At 34.0% G+C, this 23,205-nt stretch overlaps 3 protein-coding genes across 6 annotated transcripts; 2 read left to right on the top strand and 1 right to left on the bottom strand.

Annotated features, from left to right (window-relative positions):
• Positions 1-2,390: 2,390 nt before the first annotated feature.
• On the top strand, positions 2,391-3,274 carry LOC109801239 (protein P21). The gene has a single exon (XM_083069125.1). It carries the CDS (start codon positions 2,440-2,442, stop codon positions 3,106-3,108), a length of 669 nt encoding a protein of 222 aa, XP_082925251.1. The 5' UTR covers positions 2,391-2,439; the 3' UTR covers positions 3,109-3,274.
• A 6,573-nt stretch (positions 3,275-9,847) lies between these two features.
• On the top strand, positions 9,848-11,708 carry LOC109799921 (elicitor-responsive protein 3). The gene is made up of 5 exons (XM_020360579.3): positions 9,848-9,994; positions 10,092-10,157; positions 10,316-10,442; positions 10,536-10,650; positions 11,548-11,708. Exons 1-5 carry the CDS (start codon positions 9,928-9,930, stop codon positions 11,611-11,613), a joined length of 441 nt encoding a protein of 146 aa, XP_020216168.1. The 5' UTR covers positions 9,848-9,927; the 3' UTR covers positions 11,614-11,708.
• Positions 11,709-13,295: 1,587 nt separating this feature from the next.
• LOC109801417 (uncharacterized) lies at positions 13,296-21,267 on the bottom strand. 4 transcript variants are annotated; one of them, XM_020362478.3, is made up of 8 exons: positions 21,046-21,267; positions 20,274-20,672; positions 20,069-20,170; positions 18,559-18,918; positions 17,852-17,947; positions 16,849-16,983; positions 16,378-16,441; positions 13,296-16,237 (listed from the first exon to the last, which is right to left on the bottom strand). In XM_020362478.3, exons 2-8 carry the CDS (start codon positions 20,355-20,357, stop codon positions 13,587-13,589), a joined length of 3,492 nt encoding a protein of 1,163 aa, XP_020218067.1. In that variant the 5' UTR covers positions 20,358-20,672; positions 21,046-21,267; the 3' UTR covers positions 13,296-13,586. The 4 variants fall into 4 exon arrangements, with proteins under 4 accessions (XP_020218067.1, XP_020218068.1, XP_020218064.1 ...); XM_020362479.3 differs by having other exon boundaries at positions 20,274-20,587; XM_020362475.3 differs by having other exon boundaries at positions 20,274-20,473.
• Between the last annotated feature and the right edge of the window lie 1,938 nt (positions 21,268-23,205).

Below are 23,205 nucleotides of genomic sequence, written 5' to 3'. Positions count from 1 at the left end.
GCAAATATATATCTTGCTACAATCACGGTCCAAACCATGTTTGAACGTAATCTTCAAAAATTATAAGCATTTACTTACTTTCTTGGTTTATTTTTCTATCTTAAGTTCTTTTTTTTTTTTTTCTTCTTCTTTTACATCACATTATTTTGTCAATATCCATTTTTCTCCCCAACCTTATTTTTGCTAAGCTAAAGCCCCCCTTGAGTAATTTTAGTTGAAACCCATCAGTATTCTCACGGAGTTCCCGTAATCCGTCATTCTAATTAGTTTCCAAACAGCTTGCACAGTGCAAAACTCATCATGCACAAAAGACTAAGACCCTTTAGGAAGGTGTGACCCAACTCACTCAAAAGTAAAACCCCTGAAATTTAAGTTTTATGTCTTTTAACAAAAATAAAGACCTAATATATTATTAATTTTTATAAAGTAAAAATGGCACATGAATATATATGCAAAATAAAAAATATCATATTTTAATAATAAAGACCTAATATACATCCTTTTCTATTTAAAGACAAAATTCTCACTCTATCTTTATGTTATGTCAGGAAAATATGTAGTTTTTTTTCTTCATATAATACCAAATTTTCATGTCATAAATTCATCGATGATCAATTACATATAAAGATACATTCTCAACTCACAAAGACTTGGATAGTATTTGTCTGGATCGAATAGAGTATTCTTATATGTTGAAAAACACTCAGACTGTTAGACACATTCTTCTACGATCCTCTTGCATAAAGTAACGTTTGATTATTACATGATAATAAAAGGTATTATATGTATTTAAATGACCAAAATCTTTAAGAGTAACATTTTTTCACTCATATATACTTCCATTTCACATTCATACATTTTTCTCAAGGATGTATTCAAACATTTTAAACACCCACTAACTTAGACATTAAAGTCTTTTTTTTGGCACAACCAGAATTTGTAATTAATCTTAAAGTTTGATCAAGCATATTTACCACATCATTGATCAAGCATCTTAAGTTTCATAACACCTATTATAAAAAAACAAACTAACTGTTGATCAAGGTAACAATAACAAATGTTCTTTAAACAAAAATAACAAATGATTTTTCACCAACGAAATTCAACGCATATTACCCACTAGAACGACTCTTCCATATAAAAATTATCAATGGACCAGGCTAGGTGATTACGTTAAAACGCCCTTGCAGAAGAGATAGTTCATATAGGTAGCATTTTCAATTGGGAAAAGTTACTCTTACATAATCTCAGAGGATTTTAATTGAAGATAAAATAACGTAGGTTTAAGTTTTTAGAATATCATTTTATACCATTAGAATAATGAATTTTAACAGTTATTGCTTTTGAAATTGTCTGTTGATATTTTTAAAAAGAGAAATTCTATGGTACCCATCTTATTTGAGAGGGTACCGGTACAGTTTTTAATATTTTATATTTTTAATAATTTATTTAAATAATATTTATAATATTTTATTCTTTCAATTTTTAAATTATTTAGTTATTTTATTTTTTATTTTATATATTCTAATTTATTTGCAATAATATTATTATATATTTAAATAATTTAATTTTAATAATTTTTTAAGTTTATTTTTATTTTTTCACTTAAATTTTTTGAATTTCTATATTTTAATTTTAATAATTTTTTAAGTATTTTTTTTTTGTCTTTTTGTCATAAATTTTTGAATTTCTATATTGTAATTTTAATAATTTTTTATTTTTACTATTTATTAATTTTTCTTTTTTTTAATATTTTATAATATTATTGAAATCTTATAATTTTAATTTTTATAATTTTATCTTACTTTTTATTTTATAAATATAATTTAGATTATTCATTTTATAATTAAATTAATTTTTTTAAAAAATTTTATGAGTTTACATAGAAAAATGTATTGGAACCCCTCGATCTTTGAGGGTACCGTAGCAACTCCCAAAAAAATTCATCATTTTTTTCAAAATAAAATTCATACTTTCATAAATTCATAAATATTTATACTTTCAGAGATACGTAGTTTTTAATTTGAAATCCAAAATAAAAGTGAAATGGAATAAAAAAAATAATATTCAAATGAAATTATTATTTGAAAAATAGAAAGACAAAATATCAAATACAAGTAATTGATAAAAATAATAGGTGAAGGACAGTAGTAAGAAACAATATTGTTATATATATATATATATATATATAAAGATTTATAAGTTATATCTCAACATACATATATAAAAATGATGTGAAAATAATGAAATGACGTTCAATGGTGTACTAAGAACGACGTCACTGTCAATTTGACAATGAGGTTTTGAATTTTCCGCGAAATCACTGTGGGTGATACGTTAATTTTCTCGGATGAAGTGAGCCAGCTATATATATAAACAAGTGCTACCATCCTTATTTCTTCACACAAAACACTGCTCTCTCATATTTCTCTTGTTAAAATGACAATCACAAAATACATGCTTGTTGCCCTCGCTCTATGTTTCTTAACCTCTGCCTACGCCGCAAGGTTTGACATCACAAACCGATGCTCCTACCCAGTGTGGGCCGCGGCCGTGCCCGGAGGAGGAAGGAGGCTGAACTCGGGGCAGTCATGGGCCCTTGACGTGGCGGCAGGAACGAAAGGGGCCCGCATCTGGGCCCGAACGGGATGCAACTTCGACGGTTCGGGCCGCGGGCATTGCCAGACCGGTGACTGCGGGGGCGTCTTGGAGTGTAAAGCATACGGTACACCTCCCAACACCCTAGCGGAATACGCGCTGAACCAGTACAACAACTTGGACTTCTTCGACATCTCCCTCGTCGACGGTTTCAACGTTCCCATGGACTTCAGCCCTACCTCCAACGGCTGCACACGTGGCATAAAATGCACTGCCGACATTAATCGACAGTGTCCCACTCAGCTTAAGACTCAAGGGGGCTGTAACAACCCATGTACTGTCTTCAAAACCGACAACTATTGTTGCAATTCCGGTAACTGTGGACCCACTACTTACTCCAAATTCTTCAAGGATAGGTGCTCCGATGCTTATAGTTATCCCAAGGACGATGCCACCAGCACTTTTACATGCAAGGGTGGCACTAACTATAGGGTTGTCTTTTGCCCTTGAAACTTGAAAACAACCCTCTTTTCCTCTTCCTTGCTACTCAATAAAAAAATATATGAATAACGCTGTGTTTCTTAGAATAAAGTTTAGGGGGTTGTTCCTGGACCATAATAAATGAGAGATTTTGGTACGTCTTTTAAATAAAAATTATTTTATATTTAAATTTTTACATTATTTATTTTTAAGTTTTTATTAATATTTTTATAATTATACGATCTCCTCTCCCCTCCGTCTCCCACCTCTCCCTCGCCCCTTCATATTCGCCTTTGTTCCAAGATCCTCCAGATCCCTTCCTTTCATGTTAATTCCCGAATGTGAGTAGTTTTGCTGGTGATTCTGATTCTGATTCTGATTGGCTCAGCATAACATCATTTGCTTACTTATTGGCCACCTTGCTTTCGAAACCGTCGAAGAACACAGCAAGTACGCCATCGTCAGCATGAAACCCAACTCCATCCACGCCCTCGTCATCGCCAGCAAAAAGGAAGATCCATTTCACCCACTCGATAAACAACCACCCATCCCTCACTCCCTCGGTGAAAGACCCCGCAATCTCCACAGAGTTATCACTAGCACAATCGCAATGCACGCCGCCACCAAACACGGAAACGAAACAAATCCCAATCAGAATCAGAATCACCAGCGAAACTACTCACATTCGGGGATTAACATGAAAGGAAGGGATCTGGAGGATCTGGAACAAAGGCGAACATGAAGGAAATGGCAGCGATAAACAAAGGCGAACGTGAACTTCATATTAACCATTTACCTGACGTAAATGTGAATTTTAAATAATTAAAAAATTATAAATGACTTGGATTTACACATAGGTGACACATCATCAATAGTATCGGTACCCTTCTTTTATACAAGGTACCGTAGAAATTCTCTAAAGTTTATTTGTGATGTAATTTTAGTGTAGATTTTACACTATCAAATATCGACTAAATCATAAATTACTTAGTGATCCATCTGTCCGGATATTGTTCCGTCAAAAACTGATGCGGTGCTCCATCTGTTTTCTGATGATGCATGATTTAATGGGCAATCCGATACAAGGCCATAACCATTTAAAGGAACATGATTCATGGCATCCACATGTAGGACCGTATAAATATAATACAGGCGTGAGATTTGTCTTGTGCAATGCAAAATTATAATCCACATGTCCCAACGCAAATGATATTTTATACATATATATAGCATGAGATGCAAAGAAAAAAATGTGGGTGTGAATAGAAACTCCTGTTTAGGAGTTGAGAAATTATCATATCCAGCTCAGCTCATAGGTATTTCATGGCAACCATCGTAACGTGTTTTACTAAATAACTCAATTGAACGCTATTTGAGTGTGATCATGATTGTATATAGAAAAAAAGGATTGAAAAAATTACACAAGTATGGAAGGACTTTTCGAGTGGTTTGACCTTCCTGAGTGGATGTGCAACACTACAACACTAGTAGAGAAGACTTGAGTGCGTGACTAGCTTTTTGTCACATCGTATCCACATACATATCTATAGTTTGTAACTTGTATTAAATTAAATTTTACAAAAGACTCTATCCCTTTCTCCACTTGGCTATGTCTACAAGTTAAAAAAATTTAGCTACTTTCTTGTTGTGCGATTATTGCTAGCTAAGGTATAGCAATAATAACATCCAGGGTGCATAGAAGTAAAATAAATAGAGCTGATAAATGATTTAATCAAGCAAGAGTTAATTAATGTCTAAATTAAGTTCAAACTTAGGTATTTCTTCATGAAATCTGCATAGCAGCTCAGAAACAGTGATGGGAGAAATGAAAACTTAAATCAAAACATATAGCTTTTAAAACTTATTATAATGCATGGATGAGGGAGGACCGTGACAAACAGACTCTTGAATCTTGACTGGATGAGCTAGCTGGTAGTCTCTTGAATCTTGATTGGATGAGGTAGCTATTGGAAATGACATACACAAAAATGCATAATTAAGCAGAGAAAATTTTTATAAGTGTTCCGGCCAAAGGGTGCGCTAGGGTTTTGTCCTATGGCGAACCTCAAAGCCAGAGCATTCAAAAGTGTAATTTGTCTCTTCGACTCTAGGGTTTTGGGTTTTATGATATCGTTCATGGGCCTCTTGGGCCCCCAGAATGAAGGGATTTCTCTAACCGTTTCTTATCATGATGGCGCGGGGTTAAAGGGAAACGAATCTGGTCGGATTCCGACCGACTGGGTCCATACCGAGGACCCAGTCGGGTTAATGCCGAGTAGAAGGCCAAGTCGGATTTTGACCTGGACGGTACACTTGCCTTCCAGCCTTGAGCCTATAAGGCGAAAAGGCTTGTAGCCTGGTAACCTAGTCAGGTATTAGCCGAGCAGAAGGTCAAGTCGGATTTTTACCTGGACGGTACACTTGCCCTCCAGCCTTAAGCGTGTAAGGCGAGAAGGCTTATGGTAGAAAGGGAGTCAGCTAAGCCATTACCGACCTATCCCTCGTCAACTATTTGATATGACTTCTAGTTGTTGCTATTTTGCTGCGAGTTGAATGATTGTGTGCTGAAAAACAGATTATGACGATGGTGCAAACGTCAAGTGAAAATTTTTCTAAGCTAAAAATTGGAGTTGCAAAAGAATCGGCCAAATTTCGATTACTATAAAAAGTGAATATTTTCTCTATGTTGAAAATGGTTTTGCAAATGAGTTGGCCAAATTCCGATTACTGAACAAGTTTACATTTTCTAAATTAAAATTGATTTCGCGAGACCAACGGCCAAACACGACTACAGAATAGGTAAAATCGATTTTTGCACGAGGCGGTCGCCTACCCGAAGGTTTCATACGCGGTTCTTAAAAAATTAGTGAAAAAACTCTTTTAGTCACGAACTCGTGATATTGTAAGTAAGGAGTCAGGCAAACACCGACTCACTCCCCATGTATCCACACAATTCCGAATTAGCATGACAACGAAAGATTCACTCCGTTGGCAATTATTTATAATATAAAAGTTGTCGGCCAGATACCAAAGAGATAACCACGGTTCGCCAAAATAAATAAATAATTTCAGTGGGACGAAATTGTAAGTTGGATGTTATTCTGGGAACAAAATGCTCGGCTAAAATCCGAATAAGGAAAAGGGGATAGATAATTCTAAATTGAAAAGCTTACTTGAGCCAAATAATCTGTCCAATTCCAGTTTAATGAGAAGGAACAAACAAATCTAAGTCGGACGCCACCCTTGAATGACGTTATTGTCAAGATTTCGATCATTACTTCAACGTGGAATATTGAGCAATAAAATAATGATCTTTAACCGTGTAATCGGCAAATTGCCGACTCAACATATTGAAGAAATTTTCTAGAGTTTGGAAAGATTTATCCTTATAATCGGCCAATTGCCGATTATAAGTATTGAGAGGAAAAAATTCTACGTTATTAATGAAAGTCAACAAAGGGTTCTCCCCAAATGCCAGTCCGGATATTGGACAATCTTTCTAAGTTTGGATGAAATTTATTCATATGATCGCCCCAATGACGACTAGCAATAACGTGGCAAATATCATTTGTTTGGAAAAACTTAACCATAAGATCGGCAAAGTGCCGACTTGCAATAATATGGGGAGTATGTGATTCAATAGAAACTCAACCCTATGGTCGGCTAGATGCCGACACGAATGTAGATTTGAAGAGTGAACCCTGTTCTAAGCTATCGTCCAAATCCTGAATTAAATAATGATCTTAGGTTTCTAACAGAAGAGTCATCCTTAACCCGACATGTAGGTCTTGGATCACCAAAATTCTTGCGAGAAAGATGAATAACATTTTGTCAAGTCAAATTGAGCCGTATTTATATGAATGGATCGGCCTGATTTCCGATTTGTTTGTCTAAAATCGTCAAAATTCCGATTATGAATGATGGGTAACGTGTATCAAGTTAAGAATCAACTTGAATCATAAACTTTGGTCTTATTCTTGCCCGGCCGGACTTTTGCCGACAATCACGAGTTTAGTTCTTCGAGTTATTTATACTTGCCCAGCCGGACTTTTGCCGACAATCACGAGTTTGGTCTTCGAGTTATTTATACTCGCCCAGCCGGACTATTGCCGACAATCACGAGTTCTTCGAGTTATTTATACTCGCCCAGCCGGACTTTTGCCGACAATCACGAGTTTGGTCTTCGAGTTATTTATACTCGCCCAGCCAGACTATTGCCGACAATCACGAGTTCTTCGAGTTATTTATACTTGCCCAGCCGGACTTTTGCTGACAATCACGAGTTTCATCAATCGAGTTATTTATACTCGTCCAGTCGGACTATTGCCGACAATCACGAGTTTTATCAATCCAGTTATTTATACTCGCCCAGCCGGACTATTGCCGACAATCACGAGTTGTTCGAGTTATTTATACTCGCCCAGCCGGACTTTTGCCGACAATCACGAGTTTCATCAATCGAGTTATTTATACTCGCCCAGCCGGACTATTGCCGACAATCACGAGTTCTTCGAGTTATTTATACTCGCCCAGCCGGACTTTTGCCGACAATCACGAGTTTCATCAATCGAGTTATTTATACTCGCCCAGCCAGACTATTGCCGACAATCACGAGTTTCATCAATCGAGTTATTTATACTCGCCCAGCCAGACTATTGCCGACAATCACGAGTTCTTCGAGTTATTTATACTCGCTCAGCCGGACTTTTGCCGACAATCACGAGTTTCATCAATCGAGTTATTTATACTCGCCCAGCCGGACTTTTGCCGACAATCACGAGTTTCATCAATCGAGTTATTTATACTCGCCCAGCCGGACTTTTGCCGACAATCACGAATTTCATCAATCGAGTTATTTATACTCGCCCAGCCGGACTATTGCCGACAATCACGAGTTCTTCGAGTTATCCAATCAGAATTTAACCGACTAATCACGAGTTTGCCTACAAGTCAGAATCAATTTGAAAATAATGATTTTTATTATTTGATGGTACCTCATTAAAAACCTTTTTAGCATAAAACCCTCGCAGCAGACTCCCATGCTTCCTCCACGAATTAACATCTGGGCACGAAAGTCCATTAGATGCTGACTAATATCCTGTTTCCCGTCAAACGGTTCCACCTGCTGATACGAAGCTGTTCTTTGACAAACCAGATCTCAGATTGACGATCCGAACGGTCGGAATGAAGAACCTCAGTTCCTGAACCTATAGTCCAAAAATCAGCCCGATCCAACGGTGAACGACTTCACACCGATTAAAACACAGTACCAGTCCTGTTTTGCGCTAGAAAACTTTCACCTACTGATATGAAGCTGTTTTCTCCCAAAACAGGCCTCCGGTTAATAATCCGAACGGTCAGAATGAAGAACCTCACTTCCTGAACCTATAGTCCAAAAATCAGCCCGATCCAACGGTGAACGACTTCACACCGATTAAAACACAGTACCAGTCCTGTTTTGCGCTGGAAAACTTTCACCTACTGATATGAAGCTGTTTTCTCCCAAACCAGGCCTCCGGTTAATAATCCGAACGGTCAGAATGAAGAACCACACTTTTGGAACCTATAGTCCAAAAATCAGCCCGATCCAACGGTGAACGACTTCACACCGATTAAAACACAGTACCAGTCCTGTTTTGCGCTGGAAAACTTTCACCTACTGATATGAAGTGTTTTCTCCCAAACCAGGCCTCCGGTTAATAATCCGAACAGTCAGAATGAAGAACCACACTTTTGGAACCTACAGTCCAAAATCAGCTCGATCCAACGGTGCAAGACCTCACACCGACGAAAACACAGAGCCCACTCTGTTTTTGTGCGGGAAACTTCCTTTCCTTCTCTCTCTCTGGGTCACGCTCCTCTCTCAAGTCATTGATCGACGTCATCATCTCCTCCATGGTAGGGTGTTGTGGGTCGTGGTTGGATGTGCTGCCTCTCTCCATAGTAGAGTGTAGGTTTTTTCTTGTGACTTGGGGCGTAGGAAGAGTTTTACCGTAGCCCCACGGTGGGCGCCAAAATGTTCCGGCCAAAGGGTGCGCTAGGGTTTCGTCCTATGGCGAACCTCAAAGCCAGAGCATTCAAAAGTGTAATCTGTCTCTTCGACTCTAGGGTTTTGGGTTTTATGATATCGTTCATGGGCCTCTTGGGCCCCCAGAATGAAGGGATTTCTCTAACCGTTTCTTATCATGATGGCGCGGGGTTAAAGGGAAACGAATCTGGTCGGATTCCGACCGACTGGGTCCATACCGAGGACCCAGTCGGGTTAATGCCGAGTAGAAGGCCAAGTCAGATTTTGACCTGGACGGTACAATAAGTTATTTTATTTATTAAATAAAAAGTATTAAATACTTTCATATTAAAAGAAATAATAAAGGAATTTATGAAGAAGAGACACACAACATTGTTTCATTTATTTAGTAGCCATAGTGCATGAAAGAGAGGAGAAAGTATTACATGATTATGATTCCAATTAATTTTTAATTATTGTTAAACCGAATAGGTAAAGGTATTACTATTGGGGTTGAAGGGCATCATCCTGTCCTTGAAGAACCTGGACAGAGGAGTGGGCCCACATCATCCTTGCTTAAATTGTTTTGTGTGTTCATTTTGATATTTTAAAAAACATAAAACAAAAATATTAAAATAATGATAAAAATATTGGGAGAAGAAAGAGAGAATGAAAATATAATTAAAAAAATAGTTAAGAATACGAGTGGACTGTCATTTCTCTCGGAAACCGATAATTGTGTTGTTTCACTCCTCTAATTAATCAACACAATAAAAACCAATTTTAGTGTCTCAGCTTTCTCATCACATTTCATTTTTGGTTCCATTTACGTCTCATTCAACATGCCTCAGGGAAGCCTTGAAGTTTTTCTGGTTAATGCCAAGGGTCTTGAGAACACTGATTATCTTTGTAAGTTCTTATTTGCACACACATAATATCAAAGAATCCAATTCCACCATTAATTTTAATCTTTTCTATAAATACACACTATGATCTGATGGAGCAGGTAACATGGACCCTTATGTGATCCTCATATGTCGCACACAGGAGCAAAAAAGCAGCGTTGCATCAGGTACATATAATAATTAATTAATTCATCACAAGATCATACATATAATTGTGTTCAATTCAATATCTGGCTTGGAAACTGAAAATGTTACCGTAATTCCTTTCATTCATTTAAATCATGCAGAACGAATGCATATTTATTTATTATATGAATGAATTCAGGTCAAGGAAGTTCTCCAGAATGGAACGAGAATTTTGTGTTCAACGTGTCTGAAGGTTTTTCCAATCTCATATTGAAGATCATGGACAGTGATTCCACCACGGCTCATGATTTTGTTGGAGAAGCTAAGTGAGTATTAATTTCTCCAGTGCATATTTTTCTTCTTATTTAATTATCACAACTTTGGTTTATATATTATATATAAATATATATAATTTACAGGATTCCACTAGATCCATTGTTTAGTGAAGGAAACATCCCACCTACGTCATACAATGTTGTCAAGGATGACAAATATTGTGGGGAAATTAAAGTTGGCCTCACTTTTAAACGTCAGGTACTGTCTTTTCTTATTTTTATTTCTATCTTCATTATATATACAACTCTCATTTTATACAATCAATCATATATATATATATATGTGTGAGAGAGAGAGTAGAGTAGAGTGTCATCCTCACCCTTAAATAATGACAATAAACAAAAGTTAAAACCAACTAATTACAAATTAACTATGATAAGTTTAAAAAATTTACGGATGATTCAAAACTTATTATTATATAGATTATATGTGATTTTTTTTTATGTTATCTAAAACTATGTAAAATATCATTGAGATGGGTTGAGATTAATGTTATACTCACTTTTAAAATATATTTCCTTACTCTCATTTTAATTGCTACTTTTATGGAATATTTTTGTTATCTAAAATTTTTTGTCAGTCAGCGATATCAAGAAAGTAATTATAATCTCTTTTCTTAACATCCTTCAAGAAATAAATATACCAGTAGGTTTATAATTATAATCACACAAATGTACGGGCAATTTTAGTTTTATTCAATTTGTATGTATTATAACTTTTATATATTAAAAAGTATCATACGTTTAGTTGTTAACTATTACTGTTATGTAAAAAAGTATAATTATGTTAAAGTTTAGCAATTTAACTAGTTCGTAATTAAAAAGTTCTTCTAAATAGATTAAATTTATATTTTTAAATAAAATTTTAAAATTATTTGCTAATTTTTAAATAAATGATTTTAAAGTATAACAAAATTCTGTAAATGAGTAATATAGTAAATGTCTGACTATAAGATTGCCTTACAACAAAAGTTTATCTAATTAAATTTTATTGTGTATAATAATTAATTAATACTATATTAAAATCTTCAACTTCATACCATTGTTTACATTTGAGTCTATAATTTAAGGTTGTTCTTTGGGGTTCTTGATGCAGGATCGCAGTGAACGCAGTTTAGAGGAAAATTTTGGGGGATGGAAGGAGTCTGGTTATAAAATTTGATTGTCTTTGTTTATAGCATTTCGGAGTCTTGAGTATTACTACTGTATCAGTCACTATCTTCATATTAATTCAAGAGAATTTTCACTTTTATAGTCGATTAAGTGCACTTTGGAATTACATCCTTGAATCAAATCCAACACCAAAATCAGGTCAAATAATGTAGAAACTTGAAACCACTCCTTATAGCATTGTTTTTTATGTGACTTTTAAAACTTGCTAACGAATAATTTAAAAAAAAATTTATCTTGATATAAAATTTGTATTCAAATATAACATACATCATAAATAGAAATCATCTGAGATGGAAGAATTTGAATCTTCGAATAGTGGGACCAAAAGCCGTTGCGTTACCGCTTCACCACGCCCCATTTTCAATTTATTACTAATAAACACTATTATTGAAATTGCTTCTTTTTTTTTCTAGTTCTAGTTCAAAAAAGTTTATTGAAAAATTTATCGTGATGAAATACCAAAAAAAACACTACAATTAGAGTAAGATTATAGATTTTTTTTTTTTTAAAAATTTGTCTTATTCGCTCTATTACTCTCAAACATGGATAGACATAGATTGGAATTTTAAAATTCCAAATTATATATTTAAAAGGTTTGGATTTAAAATGTAAATATCTATATTTTCTTTCCTAATTAAAAAGAAAGAAATTTTAATATGGTGATCACAAAATTTTTCTTTCTTTGCTTATTTACAAGAAAAAAGAAAACCACATTATTTTCATTCCTTTCTTCTTCCTATTTTCATTTCATCCAAACATAGCACGACTATATTGGAGGCCAGAAATTCATGTCCAAATTATAGTAGGCAGGATCTTTCGGCCATAATTAAAAGCTTGATGTCGTACCTGTATCAACCAATTTCAATATCCATAATATGCTCTTATTCACTTAGAATTATCCAAAATTCCCTTTTATCATATTTTTTTATACCTCATTTCTTTCATTGAAAAAATGATTTTATATAAGTTGCTTGAAACTGAAACTAGTAGGATGAAGTAGATATTTTTTAAAAGTTTAATTACCTTAAATTATAATAATTTTATGAACTTTTTTTTTAACCATTTTAATTAAAAATATTTCAGTTTAGTCTCTATGTATACTTTTTTAATTCTTATAGTTGCATAAACTTTATCTTTTAGTTCTCATATAAATAGACAACAAAAACTAAAAAATTAAAAATAGTATGTATAAGAATTAAAATAAAATGATTTTAACTATAAAGACAAAATAATGAAATTTATGAGATCATAGAACTAAAAGAATAATTAAACTTTTTTTAAATCAAATTCAACAATACAAAAAAAAAAATCTCGCCAATAAGTGCTTGCATTTTTCGTTACAAGGTATTTACTATGTAATTTTGTACAATATGAATAACAGTAGGTATAAAAGGGAACAAAAATGGGAAGTACAAAGACTAAAATTGGATTTTTTTACCATAAAGACTAAAAGGGTAATTAAACCATATTTAAATACAATCATTTTTTTTCATGTTTAGAAATGGTTTAATATTGAGAAATAATCTTTTTTAATAGTTCAACTATGGGCTGGTATAATAATTTTATAAAAAAAATCAAAAGCTCTCGAGAAACAAAAAAGAAATTCTGAAAATAAGCTAAGCTAATTCAAACATAATTGTGAGTTTATGCCTTTTATGAAGGGAAAGAAAATAAGAAATAATAATCTACTTGAACTAAATAATAACTAGAGATACAAACTACATTAGTTAGATAGCATTGTCACAACAACGGTTGGGTTCCTGTACCTCCTTCCTTTGCTTACCTAGATCTTTCTCAACAAACAAAGCAAAACACTAAGCGAGACCTTATGTTCACAATGTATTTACAAATGTCACCGGGAAAATAAAAGGATGCTTAATGACAAACATTTTGCAGTCTACAAAAGTTTAATCGGATACTAATAGCAGTTATCCTGGAGGTAGCAACAAATATTTAACTAGCTTACCTTCTTTGAAAATTATTGTTGCACTGAGAAAAGTGTGTTTGAGGATCAACTCCTGCAAAACCTTGCAGGCTCGTTTTTTCCACCGGTAGGAATGAAGAGCTCATTGATGACTGCTGCCCCGGCATGGACTTAACCCCTGTATCATGGAGAAATGAGAAATCACTATGAGAAAAGCTCGAAGATCCGAAATCTGGCAACATTGAACCACTGTCCCTTCGTTCATTATAGTTAGCAGGCTCCTGGAAACATCCTTGAAGTGTTAAATTTTCCTCAACCGGTATCACGCCTGTAAGAGTCTTAAATGCAAATTCTAAGCATGGGTCTGACCAAGAATTCATAAATGGAGCACAATACTGTAATTCAGAATTGTCATGGTTTACAGTTCCAGGTTGAAATAGTTGCTCTGTTGAAACCAATCCACCCTCTACAACCTGCCCATTTTGCTTTAATGGCTCTTCATGTGATAGTGTGTTTATATTCCTAGAATGATACACAGGTTGTGTTATGTTTCCGGTGTGACAAGGTTCTTCATCCAAATTCCTTATTATATTGCCTTGATCAACACAAGACTCTCTAGTTGTAAACTTAGGAGCAATTTCATAAGAGGTGGGGCCGATCCTCAACTCAGGTTGGCTGACCATATTAAGCTCTTTATTGTTTGGGGATTGTTTTGAGTTATCACAAGCTTCTTGATTAGTGCTTTTAACCGCACTACCATGTGATTTCTTATATGGTGGATTATCAAAGCCGGGAGGGAAAAGTGGCATATTGTCGGCACCAGAATCAACCGGCAAAGCACCAGTGAGAGTCTTGATTGCAAATTCGAGGCATGGATCTGACCAAGAGCCCCCAAATGGTAACGGGAGCCGTTGCTCTGATCTCTCATCACCAATATTTTCTGCTTCAACTTTCTGCAATTGTTTCTTGTGACCAGTTAGGGTATCACGTGACTTCTCACTCTTGTTTGATGATTCTCCCAGTACTTCGGTTTTCAAACTGTCAGAAGCCTGAAGAGCAAGCTTGGTTTCTTCCCCAGCATCAAGATGGTCTGACACTCCATTAGTTGAAGTAGCAGCCACGGTTGGTTCTTCTTTGCATGATTTTCTAGAGGAATATTCAAGAGCTCTTTCAGCCGGCAGCACCTCGGGTTCAAGGCCAGCAAGACGCTTTGATAACCGCATAGGTACTTTGACCTCTTTCTTTCTCTTGGGTTTATTTGATCGTACCTGGGAGTTTCTGTCTCTGCTTCCTGTAACAGTATCAAGCAAATTGTTTTCACTGTCCCTGTTTTTTTCTGTAACATTATCAATTGATGTTTTTTGAACATCAGTTTCAGGGACTGTAGCAGTGCTTCTTCCTGTAACATTGTCAACCAAATTTTTTTGAATATCAGTTTCAGGGACTGTTGCAGTACTTCTTCCTTTAACATTGTCAACCAAAGTTTTTTGAATATCAGTTTCAGGGAGTGTAGCGGTGCTTCTTCCTATAACATCGTCAACCAAAGTTTTTTTAATATCAATTTCAGGGACCATGGCGTTGCTTCTTTCCATAACATTGTCTACCAAATTTTTTTGAATATCAGTTTCAGGGACTGTAGTGACACTTCTTCCCATAACATTGCCAACCAAAGTTTTTTGATTATCAGTTTCAGGGACTGTTGTGGCACTTCCCATAACATTTCCAACCAAAGTTTTTTGATTATCGGTTTCAGAGACCGTAGTAGGTCTACTATCAACTGGTGGTAACACACCAGTGAGGGTATTGATTGCAGATTCCAAGCTGGGGTCAGACCAAGAGTAGTGAAATGCAAAGGACAGCGGAGGTTCTGATTTCTCATCATCCACTTCTTCATTTTCACGTTTCTCCAGCAGAGGTTCTGATTTTTTTCTTTTATTTGCTGAGTTCCCACCCTCACTTTGCTGCAATTCCCCTTTGACCTCATCCTTAGACCTTTTACTTCTATATTTGGGAGCTTCTTCACAGGATATGGAGTTCATTGACTGATGCTCAATTCCAGCTAATCGTTTTGAAGCCCGACGAGGAAGGTGGTGCTCTTTCTTATTACTTGATTTGTTTGAGCTAATTCGAATTTCTGGCTTATTGTCTTCTATTTTATCTGTTTCTTGCTGATGTGGTTGTTCTTTAGAAACTGTTTGCTCTTCAGAGATAACATCTAGAGTATTTCTACTTTTCCTCAAGTTTCTTTTTCGAACCTGAAGAGTCTGTTCACTGATCACATTGTTGGCCAACTGGACAGGTTTACTTCCAGCAAGTCTTGGTGACGACCGGTGTCCCACATTGAACTCCTTCCTATTTCTGGATATGCTATGGTTACTGCAATTCTTTTGAATATCATTCTCTATCATATTCACAACATGCTCCTTCTCTTGCACGTCATCTGCAGAAAGTACTTTTTCTGATTCTTTCAAGGAGTCATTTTTCAGAAGTGCTGAGCTACCTGGGTCAGATGTTTTTTTCATTTCAGAAGAGTACGCAGATCCATCCTCTAGTGAATGCATCTTTACAATGGATTCAGCCATGGGAACTGAAGCAACCATCATTCCAGATGGAACATTTGCAGTTTGCCCTTTCCTTGAGCTGTCAGCATCTGGCGATTCTAAGCAGCTTTTATCATGTATTTCTGTGGCTGCAGTAAAAAGTTCAAACCAAACAGTAATGGGCATAAGGTGTAATTGGTATATTCTTCATCCCACTGAGTTGGATGAACTTGTAGCAAAATTGAATAAACCATTCCTACCTAAATAAATGTAAGACATGGCTTCTTACCTGCAGAAATCTGTTGTTTGGGAGGAGATTGCTTCAGTTTCTGTTTCCTGGCATCGGTTGGAGGCTAGATTGAACAAAAACAGAAGAATTATGAAATTATTCAATTTGAATTCTCATATGCAAGCATGAAAGATGAATCATTGGGAGGCCCACGTTAAGATTATTCTTTATGAGTGATCAGGGATACCCATCATTCTAGGATTTTACACAACTAATGCCAACCAAAATCTATAAAGGATACTATGCGAGTAGGCAAATCATAATAAAGAAAGTCATTATTAGCTACTCCAGCAGATGCATAGTTGTCATTAAAAAGAAGATTCTTAATATTCTTGAATTTTCAGTGAATCTCAAACCTGATGTAATTAATCCCCAAAATCATTTAACAGTTTGGAGTAAAAACTAATAGGTAAGGAGAATACTCAATAAAAACAACAATAGTAAGATTATAGTCATGCAAAAATATCTTACAGTTAAGTTGTCTTCATCTTGGATTTGTCTTCTACTTGGCTTATACGCACATGAATGAATATCACCAGATTCAAGATAGCGCAGTACATCCTTCTTAGAACGGAATACGTATCCACTCACTGGATCTATATAAAACTGTTGGAACCCAATCATAATTTGTATAAGCATCAACTTCCCGAAAGCTTGTTAATGTAGCATATTACTAAATAAAGCACGCCATATAATATTTGCAGCCCACTTCTCCAAAAGGGAATAGTAAACACTACTTTAAAAAGGTATCTCTCAATTTGAAGCAAAAAAAAATGTAACATTACGTAAGTATCCATCATTTTTTTAATAAGGCCAAATTGCACTTTTAGCCTCCTGTAATAGCCAACCTGCAATTTTAGTCTCTTCATATTATAAAATCCCAATTTTAGTCCTCTATTGAATATTCATCAGTTGATCACAGTTAAAATTGTAATGTTGACCATAACTTGACATGAAAGTAAATGACATGATAATTAATATGTAATAAAATTTAGGCTAAATTTCACATTTAATTCTCATTTTTATTTCATAATCGTTAAAATTATAACGTTAGTTATGACTTGACATAAGGTAAATGACATAAAAATTAATAATAATACTTAGACTAAATTGCACTTTTAGTTCTTGTTTTTATTTCATTTCCATCTCATTTTATCACTTTCATGAGATAAAAATTGAAATTAAAAGTGAAATTTAGCCTAAATTTTATTGAATATTAATATTAATTATCATGTCATCTACTCAATGTCAAATCATGACCATCGTTATAATTTTAATGATCATCAGATCAACATTCAATGAGAAATCAAAATAGCGGATTTTATAAAATTGGGGGACCAAAACTGGGGATTTGATATTGCAAGAGCACCAAAAGTGCAATTTAGCCTTTTTATAATTAGTAAAAAAAGCGATCCTTATGAATGGACAAGTAAAGAATGAACCCCTACCAAAGATCAAGTAAAAAATTTCATACCGGATCTTTCCGAATGCCATTCCCATTCTTCCTAATCTTTAATTCTTTTACCCATCCAGGTGGTAAATCCTCCGCAATAGACTTCTCAACCACAACCTAAAACAGAGAAAAACTTGGAAAATTAAATATATGCAAACGGTGAATTTATAAAAATATTCAATGGACTAAATAAAGGTTCATCCAATAATCTCTTTTACAAACCTATCACATTTTATTTGTAAACTTTCCATGCCTTTTGTTTGTAAAAGTGTACGTGTTAGAGCACACAACCCAAATACAAAAAAATCACAAAATATGAAGAAAAAAAATTATGCAACCTGGGGAAGTAGATGTACAGAGAAACTAATGCATAAAAATAAGGCCTTAACCCAAGGCTTCCATTTTAATTTTCTGAACGTCACTTTTGTAATGTGGGTCACATTCTTTCATGATTTAATCTACAATTTTTTTGCTCATTGTGGTCGTAGTAATTTCAAGTAAGCTTTTGTACCATGGCCCTTTCTACTCAATAATAAATAAATGCCCTTCCATTTAGTGTGGTTTTGGTTTCAGATGCCATAAACAGTTGCAAATAATTTTGATTGCACATCATATGACAGATTAATGGATGATAATAAGAAATAACCATCAATCTGATGATGACATTCATTAATAACAAACAGAAAAGAAAATGAAATTCAAGATAAAAGGGATATAGAGATACAAACATCGGTTGGAGAATCCACATTACTGCATTTCTTCTCCTTGGAAGTGCAACTGTTGTCATATGGAGAATCCATGTTACTGCATTTCTTCTCCTTCTTGGAAGCACAACTGTTGTTGTTTGGAGAATGCATGTTACTGGATTTTTTCTCCTTCTTGGAAGAGCAACCATTGTCTTCTGGAGAATGTATGTTACTGCTTTTCTTCTCCTTCTTGGAAGTGCAATCATTGTCACTTGGAGAATGTATGTTACTGCTTTTCTTCCCCTTTTTGGAAGTGCAACTATTGTCCTTTACAGTTTCGAGATATCGTAGCACCTCCGGTTTGGAGAAGAATTTGTATCCTTTCAATGGATCAATGTAACACTGCAACATGAAAACAGTTTTATAGTGAGGGATAAGTTGCATTACTAGTGTTGAATTGTTGATAGATAAATGACAATAAATGCATCCAGAAGTTTTACACGAAATGCTTACTTTAACCTTTTAATCTGCGATTAATTGAGGATAACAGGATAAGTAAAAAAACAGAGAGCAACATTGTAATTAATATGCCTGAAAATTAATTGTCTAAAAACAAAGCAAGAGAAAATAAAATACCTCATATAAAGCACCAATACTTTCATTTACATCACATATTTGTATTCAATATGTATTCAATACCAATACGATACTCTTGTATACATTACCGATACATGAAAACATATGTGTAAAGTATCCAAGCCTTTAAAAAAAGTTATGAAAGCATGTATAATACAAAAACAAAGCATCATCCCTTAAAAAACCATCAAATGAAAATTTTCCTCTTTTTGGATGATCTCAAGAAAGGAATGAGATTAACATTATTCTCATTTGTAGTCAATAGGAAGTGATTTATGATGACAATGATTTATAATTTTTATTTTCATTTCAGTAATGCAAAGACAAGAAGTATGTTCTTAATTTAGATTTGCAAAACTGCAATTATATATCTTTTATGATTTAAGAATTTTTATACATATCTAGATATGTATCCTCCATGTATTGTATTCTAGATATTTTTAGAATAATGGTAACACCATATCGTATAAGTATCATATCTGATACATAACCATTGCAAAATAATTTGAACATGGTCTCAAAATATGTGACCCAAAATCCAGTTCACCAATTTAAGACAACTGTCACAAGCCAGACAGATGGGGAAAACAACAGTAATGTATCTACCATACATTGAAATCCTGAATGTTATTAAGAAGTAGATTTAATATTTTTAAAGTAAACTTCTGCTACAGACAATTCTACAAAATAAGAAATTACTCATGATTCAAGTCAAGAAACTTGAGAACAGTGCAAGTTATAGACTGGTAATGTCAAACATACATTAGTGGCAGCAGTTACTACCTGACTAACAGCAAGCAGGTGTTTAAGGAATAATAAGAACTTACTACAGGAATGACGGAAACTAAACAACAATCTAACTAAAGACAGTATCGGTCTAAAACAGTAAATCCAAATTAAGAGAATCTATCTACACCTTATATCCAGATCCCATATGTACACCACTTTTACGGGTTCTGACTTCCATGTTCCAGCCATCAGGTAACCATTCAGGACGTTCATTAGCTTTATCTATACTCTGAAATTGCCACAAATGAACCAAGTGATAAGTGATAAAGGCTTTTAGCAAAGTAGGGGAAAGAAATATCCCAACCAAAAACATCTGCAAAATTTATACCCACCTGTTGTTTAGAATTGGATTTTGTGTTACTACTGTCAATTTGTCTATTGGTTTCTTCAGACTTTTCAACGGTGGGACTTTCCATTGTCAGAACGCGGTTTATGTCATCAAAAAGATAAAACAAACTCGCAAAAACTGTTTAAGCACCACACGTCTCCCTGACTTTCCTTATTCCAATAACTCACTTCATCTGCCAAAAAACTTGCATACCAACTCGTTTCATTACACCATCAGGGAGAAATAACATGCAACAAACATATTAGGAACCACAACTAGCCCTCCAATTTAATCTAAACTGGATTTTCCCCATCAGCGCTGCACCCCCCGAAACACAAAAAACTCTCACAGGTCATTAAAAGGAAAAACAGCTCCATCGGTATGACCCAATGAAGAAACACATCTGAACATTGAACAATGAAACACGGTCACCAGACAAGCAAATTAGAGTCGCCTGGTTAGGAAGTATTTCCCCCACCAAATTGAAGATCAAATTCCTTATATAAAGAGAAAAACGAAAGCAAAAACATACTTCAGCAAACCACAATCTTTGGCCCTAGGGTGAGAAACAAACAGAAAGAGAAAGGACGCAAAAGTAATAGAAATGAATCTAGACACAAGAAATGCATTGATTTTGACTAAAAACCCATCCACCCCCAACAAATCAAAAGAAAATAAAATAACAACAATATCAATTAAAGGTGCACAAGAAGTAAAAATGAAAGGAAAAACTAAAAAATAAGGTAATAAAGATAAAATTAGTTGGTAGTAGTTACCCTAATAGAAAGAAGAATTGGAGGATCCGGCGGATGTTGGAAGAGGGAAATGAAATTGCGAAGGCGAAGCGAGATAAGAGAGTTTGGGGATTGGTTTTGATGCTTTTATCACTGTGCGAATATTTAATCTCAGTCCAGTCCACGACTCCGCCTCCAACCCACGTGTTCTATTCAATGAAAGATTGAAATGCAACACATACACTACACACTTTTTGTTTCTCCCCAAAATAAACATTTATTTTAATTCTTATTAACTCGCCACCAGACCACTGTTCTGTGCGTTAGGTTAGGTCAGTTACTCGTTCCCTCACGCATCTCATCTCTTATCTCACACCCACACTTGTATATTTTCTTTTTTTCTAAATCTCTCAAATCAAAAACAAACTCAACGTTGTAATGATTATTAATTCTTAATTAATCTATGATTATAAAAAAAGTATAATGCTGCATGCATACAAATTCGTCACCGATGAATGTCAAGTATAGTAAGAATATTAAAAAAATTATATTTAAATTATATATACACCGAGTGCAATGGACAACAATGAAAAAGGGCAACGAAACACGGCAATTAAATAATGATAAGAAACGATATGGCTCATTCATGTAGGCAGATAAATTAAAAGAGAAATCATGTTGCCAAGTAGTGTTATTCAATAAAAAAAAATATTGAGAAAATAAATAAAGATTTAAATATATTTTTAATCTCTTAAATTTATGATAAATTTATTTTTATCTATTAAATTTAAAATTATTATATTAGTTCTTATAATTTTAAAAAAAATTATTTTAATCTTTATAATAAAAAGTGAAGTCCTATTGCCAAAATCCAAATAGTGTGATTTAAAAAGATATGTAGCGGCCGGCTTGCCAATTATGAACATACATGCCTGGAATGACGTTATTTATTTAACGTAAATTATTTATTTACGTTAAATTTAAAAATTACATTAGAATTAGAATTAATGATAAATGCAGAAATTATAAATATTTTTTTTTATATGTATCCATTCACGTGACGTAGTTTCAAATACAAATTATATCTCTAATTTCTATTTACGGGTACAAAAGATATCTGTATCTTCCTGAATTATTTTTAAAAGATGATAAACAATGTAAATTATAATTCAGTAGGTGGTTATTAAAAATATAAGTAATTGTGGAGTGAAGTTTTAAAAATATATAATTTATAAAATAGTAACTGTATAAATAAAAAATTTTAAAAATACGGACATTAAATAAAATAATTTCCTTTAATAACATTATAGATATAAAAAAAATGACACAAGAATGACAAAATAGATAGAAGAGAGATAAATTTATAACAACTAACAAAGATATATATATTTTTTTAGGTGAAATATCTTTTTCATTTTTTTTAACACCTAGAAAAGAAGACAATATCATTTTTTTTTCTTCATATTCTTTTAGGTCTTTAATCTTGTAAGTTTTAACTACTTTCTTCAACTTTTTTTTTTTTTTACAGTATTACTTTATTCGACTATTCTCAAGCTAACCGTACTTTTTTATTTTATTTTATAATATTTTTTTAAGTTTTTTACGATTAATGAGCTACGGAGTTTTTTCCCACTAATATTAATACGACTGTTTCGGTGAAAAGAAATAAAATATATATATATAATATAAATAATATAAATGTATCAAAATAATTACAATGATCGAATCCTGCCTTGTGTATGCAGCCGCGTTAAATCTTGGGACCAGCTATCCCACCCTTTGAGGTGCCTCCAATGTAGCGAGGAGATTAGTCACTGTTGTTGGCGGTAGATACTCCAGGGACGAAAAAAAAAAATAATTACAATGATCACGGATATTTTTCAAATTTTCGTTTATAGCTATAATTTCTCTTATGAAGAAATATTAATATTTAATTGCATTATATATCAAATAATTTCTTCGTCCTCAAAATTTCTACAAGATACAAGCCTGTAGTTGAATAATAATTACCTAAAATTACAGCAGTGATGAGATTAAACACTTCAACATGGTTTAACAATCTTAGCGAGTAGTTCTAAAAACAAAATCTTAGTGAGTATTACGTAATTCGTTTAAACTATAACAACTAACAAGCCTTCCAAAATAAACAGTTACAATTTCATCAACTGGTCAAGTGTGCTGATTAAATATTAATTTTCGCCG

The sequence above is a fragment of the Cajanus cajan genome, chromosome 2 (genome assembly GCF_000230855.2).
Source record: "Cajanus cajan strain Asha chromosome 2, NIPB_CcT2T_4, whole genome shotgun sequence".
NCBI classification, from domain to species: Eukaryota; Viridiplantae; Streptophyta; class Magnoliopsida; order Fabales; family Fabaceae; genus Cajanus; species Cajanus cajan.
The sequence above is the reverse complement of the archived record's forward strand: the minus strand, read 5'-3'. Positions and strand labels throughout refer to the sequence as shown.